General features: G+C 41.2%; 1 protein-coding gene across 1 annotated transcript; it reads right to left on the bottom strand.

Moving 5' to 3' along the window:
* Positions 1–237: 237 nt before the first annotated feature.
* LOC101166777 (tubulin alpha-1C chain) lies at positions 238–5,721 on the bottom strand. Its single transcript, XM_004066362.4, has 4 exons — positions 5,580–5,721; positions 3,763–3,985; positions 1,502–1,650; positions 238–1,358 (listed from the first exon to the last, which is right to left on the bottom strand). The coding sequence occupies exons 1-4, from the start codon at positions 5,580–5,582 to the stop codon at positions 384–386; spliced, it is 1,350 nt and encodes a 449-aa protein (XP_004066410.1). The 5' UTR covers positions 5,583–5,721; the 3' UTR covers positions 238–383.
* Between the last annotated feature and the right edge of the window lie 11,525 nt (positions 5,722–17,246).

The raw sequence follows: 17,246 nt of genomic DNA, 5'->3' as shown, positions 1-17,246 counted from the left end.
CAATGCCCGATGAGGTGTCCATCAGAATTTATGGGACAAGGTGATTAATCCTAATCGACAGCTGGTCAGGCATTATCCTTTACTTTTTTTTAATGTGAAGAAAGGGGAAAAGTATTCAAATGCAAGAAATTACAGTAAATATTTCATTAGCATTTAAAGTTATTTTAATTACGTTTGCGTGAAGTCTGGACTCCCCTGGTCAGCTAAATGAGTCAGAAATGAAGATTTCAATGACGCTTTGATTGTAAACATCTTTATTAGAAAAGTTAAGTTGAGGGAAACTTCCTTATTTATGCCTAAATTTAAAGGCCGATCTTTAAAAAAATAATAAACGGGGGAGACTTCATCAACATCCATGGTAACTTTCCTTTGTCTGGCAGGTTTTAGTACTCCTCGCCCTCCTCATCCTCTTCAACCGAGTCGGTTCCCACCTCTTCGTAATCCTTCTCCAGGGCGGCCATGTCCTCTCGGGCCTCGGAGAACTCTCCCTCCTCCATGCCCTCCCCCACATACCAGTGCACGAAGGCCCTCTTGGCGTACATGAGGTCAAACTTGTGGTCCAGGCGGGCCCAGGCCTCGGCGATGGCGGTGGTGTTGCTCAGCATGCAGAGGGCCCTCTGCACCTTGGCTAGGTCCCCTCCGGGGACCACGGTGGGGGGCTGGTAGTTGATGCCCACCTTGAACCCTGTGGGACACCAGTCCACAAACTGGATGCTGCGCTTCGTCTTGATGTTGCTGATCGCCACGTTGACGTCTTTGGGCACCACGTCGCCGCGGTACAGCAGGCAGCAGGCCATGTACTTGCCGTGGCGAGGATCGCATTTCACCATCTGATTGGCCGGCTCAAAACAGGAGTTGGTGATTTCTGCTACGGTAAGCTGCTCATGATACGCCTTCTCTGCAGAGATCACAGGGGCGTACGTCGCCAAGGGGAAGTGGATACGAGGATAAGGAACCAGGTTGGTCTGGAACTCCGTCAGGTCTACGTTTAAGGCGCCGTCGAAGCGCAGGGAGGCGGTGATTGAGGACACGATCTGGCTGATCAACCGGTTCAGGTTGGTGTAGGACGGACGCTCAATGTCCAGGTTCCTGCGACAGATGTCGTAGATGGCCTCGTTGTCCACCATGAAGGCACAGTCTGAGTGCTCTAGGGTGGTGTGGGTGGTCAGGATGGAGTTGTAGGGCTCCACCACTGCGGTGGACACCTGAGGAGCTGGGTAGATGGCAAACTCCAGTTTGGACTTCTTGCCAAAATCTACAGAAAGTCGCTCCATCAGCAGAGACGTGAAGCCGGAACCGGTTCCTCCTCCAAAGGAGTGGAAGATCAGGAAGCCTTGTAGTCCGGTGCACTGATCAGACTGAACAGAAATGGTACAGTTTCAACCTCAATAAAAAAACCTCATATGAGTCAAAAAAATGTTAACTTAAATATTCTACGTTCATTGACTTCCTGCAGACTTTAATCATTTTGGCTAACCGTATTTCACTTTTTTTGTTTTACCAGTTTGCGAATCCGGTCAAGGACATTGTCGATATGCTCTTTCCCCACGGTGTAGTGGCCGCGGGCGTAGTTATTGGCCGCATCCTCCTTCCCTGAAATCATCTGTTCTGGATGGAAAAGCTGGCGGTAGGGTCCGGTCCGGATTTCATCTGTTAACCCAACACAGTTTGAGAGTTTGGTTAGATAGATCTGACCTGTACCTTCATGATGACTTGTAGTAAACGTCGTTAAAGGTTCCCAGCAGTCATAATCAGAGAGGATGTGATCAACGTAAACCGTGGAGGATTTTTTTTTCCATTTTACATGTCGAACACACCAACTTTAGAGATTTTAGGAAAGACGGGCTAGACCTGAAAGCGTGTAGATGGTTGACAGCAATGAGATTTATAGGCTAGAGGTGCTCACGCAAAGTTGGACGCCATTTTGGACATGTCGAGAAGCCATTTCACATCTGTGTGTTCAATTGCAAATACAGACATATACAGAAATAAGGATGTGACTTTTGACAAGTTATGACTGTCGGCTGATAAATAAGTGACTGATAGAAAAAGTTTAAGGGAGATTTAAGTGAGAATAGTGAAGGTTTACCTGATCTCGTGATCAATGCCAACAAACTTGGGTTACATGATGAGATTGCATGATTATGATGTCGTAAAGTCTATAATCATGAGATTAAGCTATTTGTATGTATTGTACAGATTTTAGATGCTAAAGGAAACATTTGGATGCCATCAAAATGATGTTATTTGCTCTGCACACTTTAAAGAGGACCACCATTGCATAGGTAACTCGGATCAGCGCCCCATTTATTCATCAGCAGATTTGGAACACCTGGTCACTCTTACTGTGGTGGGGCCAGTTTCCCTTATTAATGTCCAGGTCACAGCCACTTCCTGTTTTCCTAGCTCCGGCTGCTGCTGATCTGCTGTGGCTGGCTGCTCGTCTCACAGCTGTCCGCTATCAAAAACCCAAACGAGTGGAGGATCCTCTTCCAGAAGTAGTTACAGGTCTGTAAGAGCCAGAAATCTTGGTTGTTTGTAGGTAACCAAACACTTATTTCCCACCATAATTTACAAATAAGGTTTTTAGACTTAATGTGATCTTGATATATTTTAAGGGTTTGACAAAAATTACAGGCCTCGCACCTTTTTACGTAGGGGAACTTGGACAATTGGTGGCTGACTAAGTACTTTTTTGCCCCACTGTATTATTAAATGCACAATGTTCAATGTTTAACTTAAAGTTTTACACATATGCCATATACAGATCTGATATGTACTTGCAGTTGAAGAATTGGTTTATATTTGTCTTAAAACACCTTAAGTCCTAAAAAAAAACCTATAGATTTGAATACAATTCCAACCATGCATCAGGTATGCTTTGTGTCATCTATAAATCTTTGTGTATAGATATTGTAATATTTTAAATGTCGTTCATTTATTTTCCGTTTGTACAAAAATATTAATACATTCAGTCTGGGTCTTATTTTGTGAATACCCTAGTTGTTTTTCTTTGAGGAAAAAAAAAAGAGAAAAAAAATCGGACCAAAATTAAGCATTTTATGGTCATTTGACTGTATCTGCCAGACTGTTGGTCATCGTTTACTGACATGTCAAAAATGGCGTCGATCTGCACCTATCATGGATGCTAACAAGCTAGTGTAGCGTCTCTAGCAATATATAACCCAGTTGACAACTAAATCGTGGAGCCACGATAAGTGGGATTTAGTTACATCTAAACTTCTTTACGGACTTTCTTGAGGAAAAACAACGCTAACTTTCTTTTTGGTGTCAGATGGAAATATCTAGAGATGCAGATACATTTCGTGTTAGCTAAGATTTAGCGAAGGTTTGCTAAATGACAACAGTTGACCGCATGCTCCTCCTCTGAAATCAGCTGTTCCAGATTAAAAAGCAGGCGGTAGGTTCCAGTCAGTTGGAAAGTTTGGCAAGTCGCACTAAACTTTTCCAACCTGTACCTTCACGATGATGGACAGTGAGAAAAAAACAGTAAGTTAGTACAGGTTAGCATCGTCTTTACAAATAAATTGGCGTCAATCTGAACTTCCTTAAGATTTACAATTTTTCTTGAGGATGAACAACATCAACCTTTTTTTTTAGCATCAGATGGAAATATCTAAAATACAACTATTTTTGTTCGCTACGATTTTGCGAACTTTAGCTAACTGAAAGCTACGGTTTAACGTTTTCTTTCCAAAGTTTCACAAAGTATAGGAATTTTTTAACCAACATTGTTCTCACCGATTACAGTTGGTTCCAGGTCCACAAAGATCGCTCTTGGGACGTACTTGCTGTTGCCCGTCTCGCTAAAGAAGGTGGTGAAGGAGTCGTCGTAGCCTCCGGAGGGCTTGGCGCTGGGCATGTGGCCGTCCGGCTGGATGCCGTGCTCCAGGCAGTACAGCTCCCAGCACGTGTTTCCCATCTGGACCCCGGCCTGGCCAACGTGAACGGAGATGCACTCGCGCTGCGGGACACACAGCAAACCTCACATCTCAAACCCATCTCTGCATAGAACCCAAGTTATCCTGCCATTTCCATCGAACCCAACTTGTCTAAACCTGCAGAGGCTGGTGGTTCACAAATCAGTGGGCGGGGCTGCCGATTCCTTTACGCTCCAAACGAAACTTGTCTGGCGTTCTTAGCGAGCCGCACTGACAGACCCAATCAGGGATCTAAAGAAACCGAGGAGTGCCGTTCAGCGCGGCATCATTGCCATGTCTGCAGGGGCCAAAGAGCTTCCACGCCCTGCTCAAGAATCCGCCGGTGGTGGTGGGGAGGATTAGGGTGGAGGGACAGGGACAGGTTTGAACTCATGATTTGGAGGGAAGACAGTGTTTTTAGGTGCAAATGTTGTCTGTCCCTTATAAATCTATCAAAAAAACCGATAACCTACATTTTGAATAAACCACCATCTGCCAATCATGGTCTGCGATCTAGAAAAATATTGATTCATGATTTTTCCTAATGAAACATTTGCACATATTTTTAACTTTTGATACTTGATCAATTTATGCTATAAAGATTTTTGAAACACTGTCTTCCACTCCCTTTCAAACAATATTTATTGATAGCTTTAATTATCAAAAGTTTCATTCATCATTGTATGAATGTATAAATAATGATTGTAATGTTTTTGTATTCAAATGAAATCTCATCTGGTTATGGAAGCTTTTTGGGAAAATGGGCCTTGTTTTGAATTTTGATCCAACCCCTCCCTTTTTTTTTAAACTCCCAGGGAGGGGCCCTGTTGACAGTTCTGGTGATGGTAAACGTCTATTTTAGGTGGGGTGTCACTCGTTCGTCCTCTAGTCGTACTTTACCTCAACCGACCTGCTTCCTATAGGGGCTGTCACGTGACGGCCTGTCAGGATGTTGCGACACGCCTCACTGTTGCGCAGACTGCTTTAGCAAGCGGGGGTGGGAGGGGGAGGGGGGTGTTCAGAGTGATCCTCTGCTTCCTGGATCGCGCCCTGAATGAAACGAGGTCAGGTCTAACGTTGGCGCGAAAAAACACAGCAAAGCTTTGTTTCGGGGACTATTTTAGGAATTTTGTTTTCAGTTTTCTCCAAACCACGAGGCTCCACGGGTCCAGACCTGAACCTAAAACTCCGGTTGTACTAGTCAGCTTAGACCACACGGGGGCTAATTATAACCTCTTGCTGCTGGAGGGCCGCAAAGCCGTTTCCTCGTGGTCTCTCCCCCCCCTCCGCGCGCGCGCGCAATCGTTTGCACCCGTGCTGCAGTCAGCAGGCAAAGGTCTGGGATTATCCAGACAAAGAACCCAAACAGTTCCAGGGAGACGTAACAAACAGCATTCCCCAAACACACAGGGAGGGGGGGCGTTAACCCCCCCTGGGGGAGGCAGTGGCCTGGCAGCATACCTCCAACAATGATGGACGGTTTAAACACGCAAATACTTTCCGTGGCCTCCGACGGCGAGGACCGCCGCAGAGTACGTCACAGACCTCCAACAGGGAAACCACGAGTCACGCTATCCCGACACGACAGGCTCCTTTCGTCTAGAAACGATGCCGCCTTAGAAAGGAGGACAAACTCACCATTTTGCTGATCTGAGTGATGTCTGGGTTCGAAAAGACGAAAGAGCTGGTTCTCACAGGGAGCCTGTAATGAGATCTCTGTGAGGAAAGTCTTGTCAGAGTGAGAGTCACGCGAATTTATAGCTGCAGCAGGGGGCGGGGCCACCAGCAGCTGCAACCAATCGCTGGAGGAGGCACGCCCGCGTGGGAAGCCGACAGTGCCGGGGCGCGACGCCATCTTGGTGAGGTCGTCGCCGCCCACATGACGACGCTTTCTATAGCTTTTGGTGGTATCTACGTAGCTTTTATATAATTTATATATATTTATACACACATATATATATTGCACCATGAGTGTGGGAAGGGGAGAGGGTGATGACACACGTGTGTGATGTTCAACGTTGTGTGTGTTCAAACTAAATGGGCTTGAAGCCAGAAGAGATGACGCAGTCAGCTTCTCGTTCTGCTTCTTCCTCTCTGAGGCTGTAGGGAGACGTGCCGTGTGTTTGGGACCCGGACAGCTCTCCAGTGCAGGTCAGTTGATTGACAGCTAGCCTCTCATTTGCCCCGGCTACGAGTGACGCAACAGCTGAGTCATCATTGTTGTTGCTATATAAGAGCAACAGTCAGCGTGAACAGCTCAAACTTTAATGAAACATGCAGAGTTAACAAATTTAAAAATAATTTATAAACAAATAGAAGTTTTAGACCACTTTGACATGTAATTTAAATTATTTAGAAAAGCCCAACAATAAGTCAATAATAATAATAATAGAAAATAATAATAAGTCAATAAACGATAATAATAATAAAGAATAACAACAAATCAATAAGTCAACAATAGATTTACCCTTAAAAAAAAGATTTACTGATTCGTCATGTGATCACTTTGATGTAACACAGATGGAATAATGGTGTCGGTTTTCAAGCGAACAGTCTGGCCTCTTCTCAAAATGTGTTTCCACAAGATTTTTTGAACAGACTGTATTACTAGTTGGTAACCACGGTGATCTATTTTATTGCTAAGGCCCACTCCGTCCTGAAGTCTGAATCCATTGAAAACCTGCAAGAAAAGTTCAGTCACTGAGTCAGAAATGTATAAATCTATATTACTATAATGATAATGACCATCTTAGTGGCCTTGTGGTTAGAGTGGAAGGTCATGAGTTCAAATCCAGGCTGAGTCATACCAAAGCCTACCTGCTTGACACTCGGCATTAAGGGGTTAGATTGGGGGGGGGGTTTAATCCATCAAAATGGTTCCCCAGCCTGGCTGTGCAGCTCACCGCTCCCCCAGGGGATGGATCAAATGTGGAGAACAAATTTCACACACATACGTATACTGTATATAGGTGTAACACAATAAAGTTTACAGCAAATTATACGTACATCATCATGCAGCATGTTGATAATAGCTGCAGCATCATGCATGACAGCATGTGTACTATTAATGAAGCCCCTGCAGCATTCAAAGAAAATAATTATAGTACCTACCTGAGAAATGTTCTACCTTCCTCCTTCATGGACTCATTTCTCTGATTTTGGCAGTTGAACTGGCATTTTGCAAAAAATGTGTTGACATGCATGCACTGCAGCAGTGATTTGACCTCACAAAGATGGCGGTGCTCTCATCCCATGAGGAACCACGTGATGTCCTCTAGCGCTATAACTCATTGGCTGCAGCTTTCTCTCACCCCCCCCCCCCTTCCTTTTTAAAGGAAAGTTGAACAAACTTCCTTATTGTCATAGAGACGGAAGTAAAGACTCACTTTTAGTACTTGTAACCTAAGAAGTATGACTAAAAGCTTTCACTTTTCTTCTCTTTACCTCTTTATCACAAAAGTGGGAAGGTTTTCAGCGATATATTTCTATGATCCAATAGAAATTTAAGTGGATGTAGAGCATTTTTTAAAATTTCTTTTCAATAAAAAAATAATAATCTTTAGTTAAAAAAAACGAATTTGGAACACACAATTTAGTTGATTTAATCCGTTTTAATCCAATAGCAACAAATGAGAAAAACGACTAGCCAGATATAAAAAACAAATGTTTAATGTGAAACAGCTGCCTTTAGGAAGGTGTGAGTTCATAGCAACCATCTTTTTCTTCTTCTCTGGGGCTGATTAGTATGGATTTCATCTCTCTACATCAGGGGTCTCAAACTCAATTTACCTGGGGGCCACTGAAGGCAGGGTCTAGCTGAGGGAGGGCCGCGACTTCAACGCACACACACATACGCAACTTGTGAGTGTCTGAGAGACAGTACATTTGTATGGAACATGTACTATACTGTTAACTGTACTCTATTATTAACTATTTTCTGCACAGTATTTACTTATAAAACTCTCATTCAAATAAAATACGTAAATAAAAAATCAATCAGTAAATAAATCAGTAATACATTTCTGTTTATTTAGTCTTCTATATCTGCTGTTTTCTCATTTAAACATCCTTATCAACACAGTTCAGTTAATACTGTTGAATTATAACTATTAAACACTAAAGAAGACTTAAATTCTACAGTTCTGTAAATCCATCAATGGTTCTTCTGAACACGGCTTCTCTTATCTTCTTCTTACTGATGGACACTTGGCAGCACTTCCTCCCAAACAGCTGAGACCCTCAGTGTGGATGAAGATGATTTTCATTAAGTCTGGACTGGACTTATTGAAATTGAAGGTGGAGACGTCAGAGAGGATGTGCTCCCAGTTCTGAGTCCGTGTTGAATTTTCTTTTTTTTTAAGTTTACTCTTTAAACCACGAATCTGTAAAGGAGAAACAAAATTCAGTAACCATTTTTGGATTTCTTTCTTATGACTTTTTGCACATTTAAACCCCGGTCACAAGTTATTGTAGAGCAGCCGGTCATCAACTCCCTTATTTTTTATAAAAAAACGGATGGACATTCATGTTGGTGACACTAAATATGTGCAGCCATGATGCACAATAAGCGTGTTTGAGATCACCCAGGTGGACGAAACGCTGCACAGATCACCTGGTGTGACGGATGTTTTTGCTTTTCCTCCAACATCACCTGTCAATCATCACAAAAATATTAGGAGAAAGGGACGGGAGCAGCAAGGCCCCAACCTGAGCGAACGCAGCTGGAAATGTACTGACTGTAAACCGCCAATTGACTAAAAAAAACAATGCATTGTGGGAAATGTGTCCTGACGGTTTTTGTAGTTCAGTGATCAATTAAAATCATTTAAAATACCTGTGGATTAAAAAATGGCTACATACATTACAAAAAATTAAAATCAATATAAAAGATATAATAACAGATCATACTAAGGGGGACAGGCAGATTAAAACTAAAATGAATTTTAAGGATAACTCCTACTTCCTTTCCTCCTTCAGTCTCACTGCAGATTCGCCTCCCACCCCCGGGCCTGGTCTCCCCAACGATCCAGGCGCGGCGCTGGTTCATCTCAAACACGTCTATCGTTGCATTTTCACACGTATTTTCAGTGTGTCTCAGACTAAATCGTGTTGTTTTCTCGCACGTGTTTAATTTTAGAGCCCCGTTAGGTGTCACGCATGTACGTGTGGGACATTTTTCTGCGCAGTGACCCACCTAGGTCGGGGTTGAACGTCGCCGCGCGCCTAACCGTAACCATAACCCTCCTCCGGATTCATGCGACTCACAAACAAGTTCAGCAACCGCTTCATGGATTTAGAAAATTACGAGCGAATAGATACGTTCTAAAAAGGAAAGTGAGGAACTCCTTAATGTGGTCCGGGGAGGGAGGGGGCTGTCAGGTTTCTTGCTCTAAATGTTTTCAGGCTTTCAAGCCCGGTAAATGTCCCGCCCCCAAGAGTCATATACCCCACTGTGATTGGTTGGTTGTCAGCTCCGCACAACCCAAAACCCACACAGACTGGCGGGCCGCATTAACATTAAACTTTCACATTGAGGCGGGGGCTGCAAGATATCATCTTTTTTTTTAGTTTGTTTTTTTAACTTGTCCTGTCCAACAGCTGGGCAGGCAGATGAGAACTGAGGGCCTCTTGTGTTGGACATATTTTATTTTAACAAGAGGGGTTATTAATCTTCAGACAAACCAGAGGTATGTCTGGATAAACCCCTTTTGTAATTGAGACCAAACTTTATTAATTTCAACCATGTTTGAAAATCTTTGGTGTTGGACCGGACGGAAAAGGAAAGAAGGGACGAAAAGGGAGGGATGTCAGGGGGGGGGGGAGGGGGGGGGTAGGAGGGTGATAATAGGAGGGGAGGCAAAATATCATCTTGAGGGCCGCAAATAGCCCGCGGGCCGCGAGTTTGAGACCCCTGCTCTACATGCAAACAACATGTCAAATGTCTCTGAGCAACCATTCATTTTAGCTTGACACTCCTACATCATCCCTGTAACCCTTGTGCTATCCTAGGCACTTTACCATTGGGAGTTGGGTCATCTAGACCCACTAGACAGTGCTCTGAACCTTTTTTCTTCAATGATTTGTGATCTTCACTGGTGTCCATGGATTACATGAAATCTTTCCACCTTTATCCACCTTTGTCATGGTAGGGAGAACACGTCAATGGAAGGGTGGGGTCATCTAGGATAGCACAAGGGTTAAATGCAGTTTTGATTTTTTGAGTAAGATCTGCCTTATTTTTTGTGGTTTGATGACTGGTCTCCACCTGTTATTGGTTCCTGCAACAGGAGAATGTTTTCAACATTTCTCTATTTGAATTGTCTGAACCAGGAGTCTAGAACCCTATGTGGCTTTTTTTATCCCTCCATTCAGGCTCTCTGGTTTATGACGGAGTAATAAGGCCACTAAAAAAAACAACCAAAGGATTAATACAGGATTTAAAGTTGTAAATTTATGAGAAAACACTTCAAACGTCAAAAGGTTCAGAATTTCTTTCTTTTTGAACCATATCTGGAAATAAAGCTTCACAAAATGCTCCTCGTCTCTCATCTTCGAGCACGGCTCCCACAACTTTGGTGCTTTTTTTCGTTCATTTATGACGTTTTTCCTTGTAAATTTGTCTTTTAAAAACAAAGATTTACGACTTTATTTAAATTGATGTAATTTAGGACTTTAAAACATAACTGACAAGTTTATATTATACTTTTAAAGTCATAAATATAGGAATTCATTCTTGTAATTTAACAGTTACAACTTTTTTCTTCTTAAATAAAAAATTTCTTCTTAAATGTACGACTTTAAAGTCGTACATTTTTTTTAATTGGAGCTATTCCGTTAGCAGTGATTAATTTTTATAATTAAAAAGTCTGACCTTTCGTAGTCTTAGTTTAAAATTACGAAAAGTTTAACAGACATATTTAAAAAAAAAAAAGTTGACTATTTATCCCATTATGGGGAAATGTGTTCTCCGCATTTACAAATGATTTATGTGCTGCATATTGTGTTGCTAGGGGTATCTTATTGTCAAAGAAATTTTTTTTTTCCCTTAATATTTCCATGGATTTACTCATTCAACAAAACAAAAGCTCATTTATAGATTTAGAATATCACTAAATAATATACGGTTTAATAGTGTTCAAGTTTGTATCTTTAGATTAAGTTTACTAATAAATAAATGAGCAACACCTTTTGTAAATAAATGAGCAACACCTTTTGTGGCAACTTCAAAGTTGAGTTGCTTAATTAAATGTAATCAAATCTTAAATTTATCTGTAAGTCTGGTGTTTAAAAGTCGCTCCAATGGCTTAAAAATATGTTTTTTATTTTCCAATGGTGTCTTTTGACATCTTAACACAGCTCAGTACTGAGCCTAAACTATTTTACTATCATAAATGACACAACACTCACAAAACAGATTAAATGATAAAAACATTTTCATTGAAGAACTGTGAAAAACATCTGTGAATCCGGCAAATCCGACAATAAAGCTTGATGACATATACGTGTTCCGCGCTCTTCTGTCTACTTAGAAGGCCCAACGTGCTTTACAGTCACGCACACACATACGTACACACATGTATTCACACACTCCGCTGCCGAACACCATCCTAGAACCATCAGGATCAATGCAGGGTTCAGAGTACTGCCCAAGGACACTTCCACGCAAGATCGAGCAAGGCGGGAACCAGACCTGCAATCCTCCAATCAGAGGTCGACCGCCCTACCTCTGCGCCCCAGTTTGGGTAAACATTTCAATCACTATGTTTACAACCATTTCTATTTCAAATCCTATCTATATGTCAATTGTTGGTTTACTATGTCGGGTTTTTTACTGCGAAGGTCTTTTCTTGGATTTTTTTAAATACTAAAAAATATATTTTATTTTGAAAGGCAATGTGTTTATATGAATAAACTTAGATTTAACGTTAAGTGACGAATTTCACTGTCTTCTTTTCAAATTAAAGTAAATGTGGAAAATCTTAATTTTATTTTATATTTAATAAAATAATGTGGAATAGCTTAAAAAGTGTCAAATGTATTTGCATATTTCTACAAGTATTTGTGTAATTTCATCTCCTTTGTCATTTCATAACATGTGATGCAAAAAAATGGATGAATGTTTTCAAAATGAATAAACCAGATCCAGAAAGAATCAAAAGAAAAACTGTCTGTTAAAGTTAAAAAATCTGACAAAATCTTTTTTTTCACCAAAGAAAATATTTTTCAATTGTTGCATTTTCGGTCTCAACCACAAGGTGGAGCCCTAATCTTTAGTTTCTTGCCTGCTTTTGGTTGCAGTCGTTTACTGTGACCACAAAAAAAAGGATTTGTATTTAGACCCTTAAAAAAATGCAGCATTGGACACTTTTATTTTCATAAGTCAGATTTTCAAGTTTCCAAACTTGTCTATCAGTCTTACTGGACCCCGCAGAGCAGATCCAGCAGCTGTTCCTCTGCCTGTAAAGGTCCTCATAATCCTCAAACAAACCCAAGTCTTCTGTACGCTGCAAGTCGAGCCCCTCCTGAGCTGCTCATTCCTCTTCAAACGGCCCCATCCATTTTTTTTTAAAGGAAAGATATTTTGCGATGGAGGGATAGCAGAGACCTCTTTCATGTTCCTGGAGGTTCTTAAAGTATCTTTAAATTCCATTTCCTTCTCCATTCTCCTTATAGTTTGGAAGGTTTTCTCACATCTGAATGTGACAAGAACACCAAATGTCCACCTTAAAAGTCACTTACCTGAGAACGGGCAAAGCCCCCCCCCCGGGCAGAGTCCCCCCCCGGACTAACAGAGTCTCCACAGCCCCCGCCAGCCACCAAAAGGTCCCGACCCCAGCCTCTAAACCCCAGCAGAAAGGCGACGTCCAGGCAACCCGCCCACTCAGTCATGGATTTAGCAATGGGAGACCAGAGAGACTGAACTCTTATCTAGGTTACATAAAAGTTTGTATTTTGGAGAGAGTTTTAATAGTTGAAAAATTAAACAAAAAGGAAACTACTTCCTGTAGTTTTAGGTCATTGTCTTTGTATTTAAACTATTTAGAACAAGTAATTATAGATTTAAGTTGCTGATATTCCAAGAAGTTATTCATTCCATGTTTGTCTTATAGTTCCTGGGGAGTTATGAATCTTCTATCAATAATTAAGTGCTCTAGTAGTGTTACGCCCCCTGCTTGCCAAGCTGGGAAGTGTATCATTTTTTTGTTTATAAGGATGTCTGGGTTGTTCCAGATGGGTGTCATTTTGCACGGTTGAATTGATGATTTTGATATTTTGAGAAATTCCAACCAGGCTGTTAAAGTGGCATTTATATTAATACTTTGGAAACAATCCTGTTTTTTAACTGTTTGGCTAATAAATGGTAAATCTGACAGGTTGATCTTCCCACATAACGCCTGTTCCAAGTCTAACCATGAGTTGGTTTCTGGATTACTTTTTAACCATTTTAAGATGTATTGTAATTAGGGCTGCACGATATGAGGAAAACTTGCGATATGCGATATTGGTGATTAATATTGCGATAACGATATAATTTGCGGTATATAAACAAATATCAAGCCAACCAAAAACATCATTTCCATTTCAATGCAACAGTGTAAAAATTATACTCCAAATGACCCTTGTCGACATAGGAGGCAAACATCAAACATAAAAGGGCTCATCTGATTGATCAACAACGTAAACGGGTCCTTCCGATTGGTTAAATGTATAAAGGGATTTATTTCATTTATTCAATATTTCAAGCTGCCATGAGTTTTTTTTTGCACATTTAACCCTTGTGCTATCTTAGATGACCCCCCCCCCTTCCATTGACGTGTTCTCCCTACCATGACAAAGGTGGATAAAGGTGGAAAGATTTCATGTAATCCATGGACACCAGTGAAGATCACAAATCATTGAAGAAAAAAGGTTCAGAGCACTGTCTAGTGGGTCTAGATGACCCAACTCCCAACGTTAAAGTGCCTAGGATAGCACAAGGGTCAAGGTAACCATTTATTGCGATTTTCACCGTCTTTTGCGGTATGCGTATTGCACAGCTTGATGTCGCAATAACGATAAATTTGCGGTATATTGTGCAGGCTTAATTGTAATCTATGGTGCAAGAAAGTATTTGTGGAAGTTAGGTAATTCTAATCCTCCACAGATTTTTGCAGATTTTAACGTTTTTAGACTAATTCTTGCAGGTTTGTTGTTCCATAAAAAGCTTGATTTGGATGAGTCTAATGTTTTGAACCATTTTAATGGCAGTTGTGTGGGGATCATTAAGAAGAGATCATTAACTCTGGATAAGATTTTCATTTTAACCGTGGCTACCTTGCCCATAAGGGACAGAGGCAGGTTGACCCAGCGTGTTAGATCGTCCTGTATGCTTTTCAGAAATGGGGTGTAATTGGTTGCACCAGTTCTGATAGTTTCGGGGAGAAATAAAAACCTAGATATTTTATATTGCCTGATTTGATTGGTATCAAGTGTCTTTGTTCTGCATTACTGTTCAGTGGTAATAAAACTCATTTATTCCAATTAATGGAGTAGTCTGATATGGAGAATTCATTAATGATTGTTGCAGTTTCATTTACAGAACGTGAATTATTTAAAAACAGTAATATGTCATCTGCATAGAGACTAATTTTATGATGGCTGTGTTTGGTTATAATTCCTATAATGCTCTCATTCTGTCTTATTGCTGCAGCTAGAGGCTCAATAAATATAGCAAAAAGAGAAGGGGAGAGTGGACAACCCTGTCTGGTTTCTCTTCCAAGAAAAAAAATCTGTCAGAAGTCTTTTTGTTAGTTCTGACTGATGCATTAGAGTTGTAATATAATATTTTGATGCAATCAATGAATGACTCCCCAAACCCAAAGTTTATGGAGGGCAGCTATGAGAAACGTCCAGTTTACTTTGTCAAATGCTGTTTCAGCATCCAACGAGAGTATGGTCATTTCCTGGTTTTTAATAGTGGCAAAGTCCATTATGTTAACAAATAACTGTGTCCTTATGAGTAAACTTGATATTTGTATTGATTAAAACAGCAACTCCTCTTTTTTTGGAGTTGTAACTAGCAGAGTACATGAACGGAAATTGTGAGCAGCACAGGAGACGATCAACTGATTTGGATAAGTGGGTCATTCGGGTGATTTAAAACTTTCAAGAGCCTTAGCAGCTGTCGTATGGACTCCACCACATTGCTATTAAACACCTGTGAGACCCAGCTGAGATATTTACCAACACCTTACCCAATAGCGTCTCTGCCGAGCGAAGTCGGATCCCGTTGGGGTGAATTCAGGTCGTTGAGGATTCTCGGCGCGTGCTCCGTCCTTTTGTGTCAAATCTGTTTGCTCTGCCGGCTCAGAATGCTAATTTCCATCGTGGCTCGGGGACTCCGCAGGGGATTCGCCCCGAGAAATAACGAGGCGCTCTAATCCCTTTCACTTATTCTCGATTGTTTGAGTAACCCGGAGGATTAGAAACAGAGTCGCTAAGTGGAAGCAAAGTGGAATGGAATGATTGCTTTCCTTAAACAGTCAGGTTTAAAGGAACGTGTGATGGTTGGATTCTGTTTACACTTATGTGTGGCTTTGGGAGGCTTTTGAAGAGGATGTAGGTAAACTGAGGAAAGATTACAATTGTTCATGGATTAAAAAAACTGAATTGTCTCAAAAAGGTTAGACGTATTTAGTTTCAAATGATATCGTCCATCCATGATAGTATAGCTATAGGAGATCATCTGTATAAGTACCAATTGACCCTTTTCCGTGACAAAACGACTAATTGTAGACTCAAGAAAATGTTGGGTTTTGTACACAAGTAAGGAAATACACACTGCATAAAGATTGCGGTACTCGTCGGGACAGGACGTTGGCAGAATAGAAATGGGATCATTTTACCCCTTACCTTTACATCCGATACTTTACGTTTTTGTTTTAGGCATCTATACACGACTGCTTCATGAGTCTACTTCAGGGATGGACATCTCCAGTCTTCGAGGGTCATGAACCAAGCCCTACTCATCACTGATTACCTGGTTCAGGTGTGTCCAGCCAATTAGAACATGCCAGAGCGGGGTATGTTGGAAAAATATAGGCCTGGAGTTGTCCCTCCGTGGTCTACTTTTATCTACAAAAGATGCTACAAAAGCTCCTAATGGACAAAACAATGCCATTGTAAGGATCATAACTAACCCTTGTGCTATCCTAGGCACTTTAACATTGGGAGTTGGGTCATCTTGACCCACTAGACAGTGTGCTGAACCTTTTTTCTTCAATGATTTGTGAACCTCACTGGTGTCCATGGATTACATAAAATCTTTCCACCTTTATCCACCTTTGTCATGTTAGGGAGAACACGTCAATGTAAGGGTGGGGTCATCTAAGATAGCACAAGGGGTATTCACATTTGGGTTGTTTTGAAATTTAGGAACAGTCACCGGAGGGCAGCAATGCCTAATTTTGGTGAGACCACCTCAAATAGATGGGAGACGGTACCTGCCAGATTTTTAGATCTACCTGTATGAATCTTGGTGTCCATGTGAGTCTACCCTACCCAGAATACAGAGTCTTGCTGAGTAAACATGAGAGTAACAAGAAGATCAGGGATACACCAACCAGGAGGAGGTAGATCTGAGTGCCTGAATTGGGCTAGATTATGAGTTATCTACAGACTGGAAGCACAAAGTCTTGACCCACCGCAGCATTTCTGGATGTAAAATTTAAAGATTGTCTGACGTAGATTATAAAAGTCAATAAGGTTCGTTTTGTAAACCTAAATCACGTCGTCTCCCCATGGTTCAAACCATGATCAGCCCACCGCTGTGTCTTACAATTACAGAAACTTTTAAGGTCTTTGCAACACAAATTTTAAATTTTGATGAGTCTAGAGGCTCCAGTGGATATTCTATCAGAGAAAAATTTCTTGAATTGATTTTTTGTCATTGTAGAATAATCTATGTTGATGTCATGAGGAGTCGTTGCCACAGAAACTAAGCACTATGGGTAGTTATTCTGCTCTGAGTAGAAATAATGATCATTTTGTCTGTATGAAGCTCTGTTTAGCCAAGTTTAAGTCTCCAATGTTGCTACCGCGTCGCAGAAGCGTATCCTAATCCTGACATCTTATTTCGTTTCTACCAAATCTTTCAAACAGACCATTTTCAAGATAAAAATCTCCTGGACCGTTATTTATGTCTGTAATCCACAGACAAACCTAATGAGGCACACTTCAGTGTGATAATTGAAACATCTGAGATAATCTGTAATAATATGAAGGGGATTACATATGAAAGTAACCAGGGGGAGAGAGTAACCTGCC

The sequence above is a fragment of the Oryzias latipes genome, chromosome 2 (assembly GCF_053564925.1).
Source record: "Oryzias latipes strain Hd-rR chromosome 2, Olatipes_Hd-rR_3.1".
Taxonomy (NCBI): domain Eukaryota; kingdom Metazoa; phylum Chordata; class Actinopteri; order Beloniformes; family Adrianichthyidae; genus Oryzias; species Oryzias latipes.
This window is presented reverse-complemented; position numbering and strand designations above follow the sequence as displayed.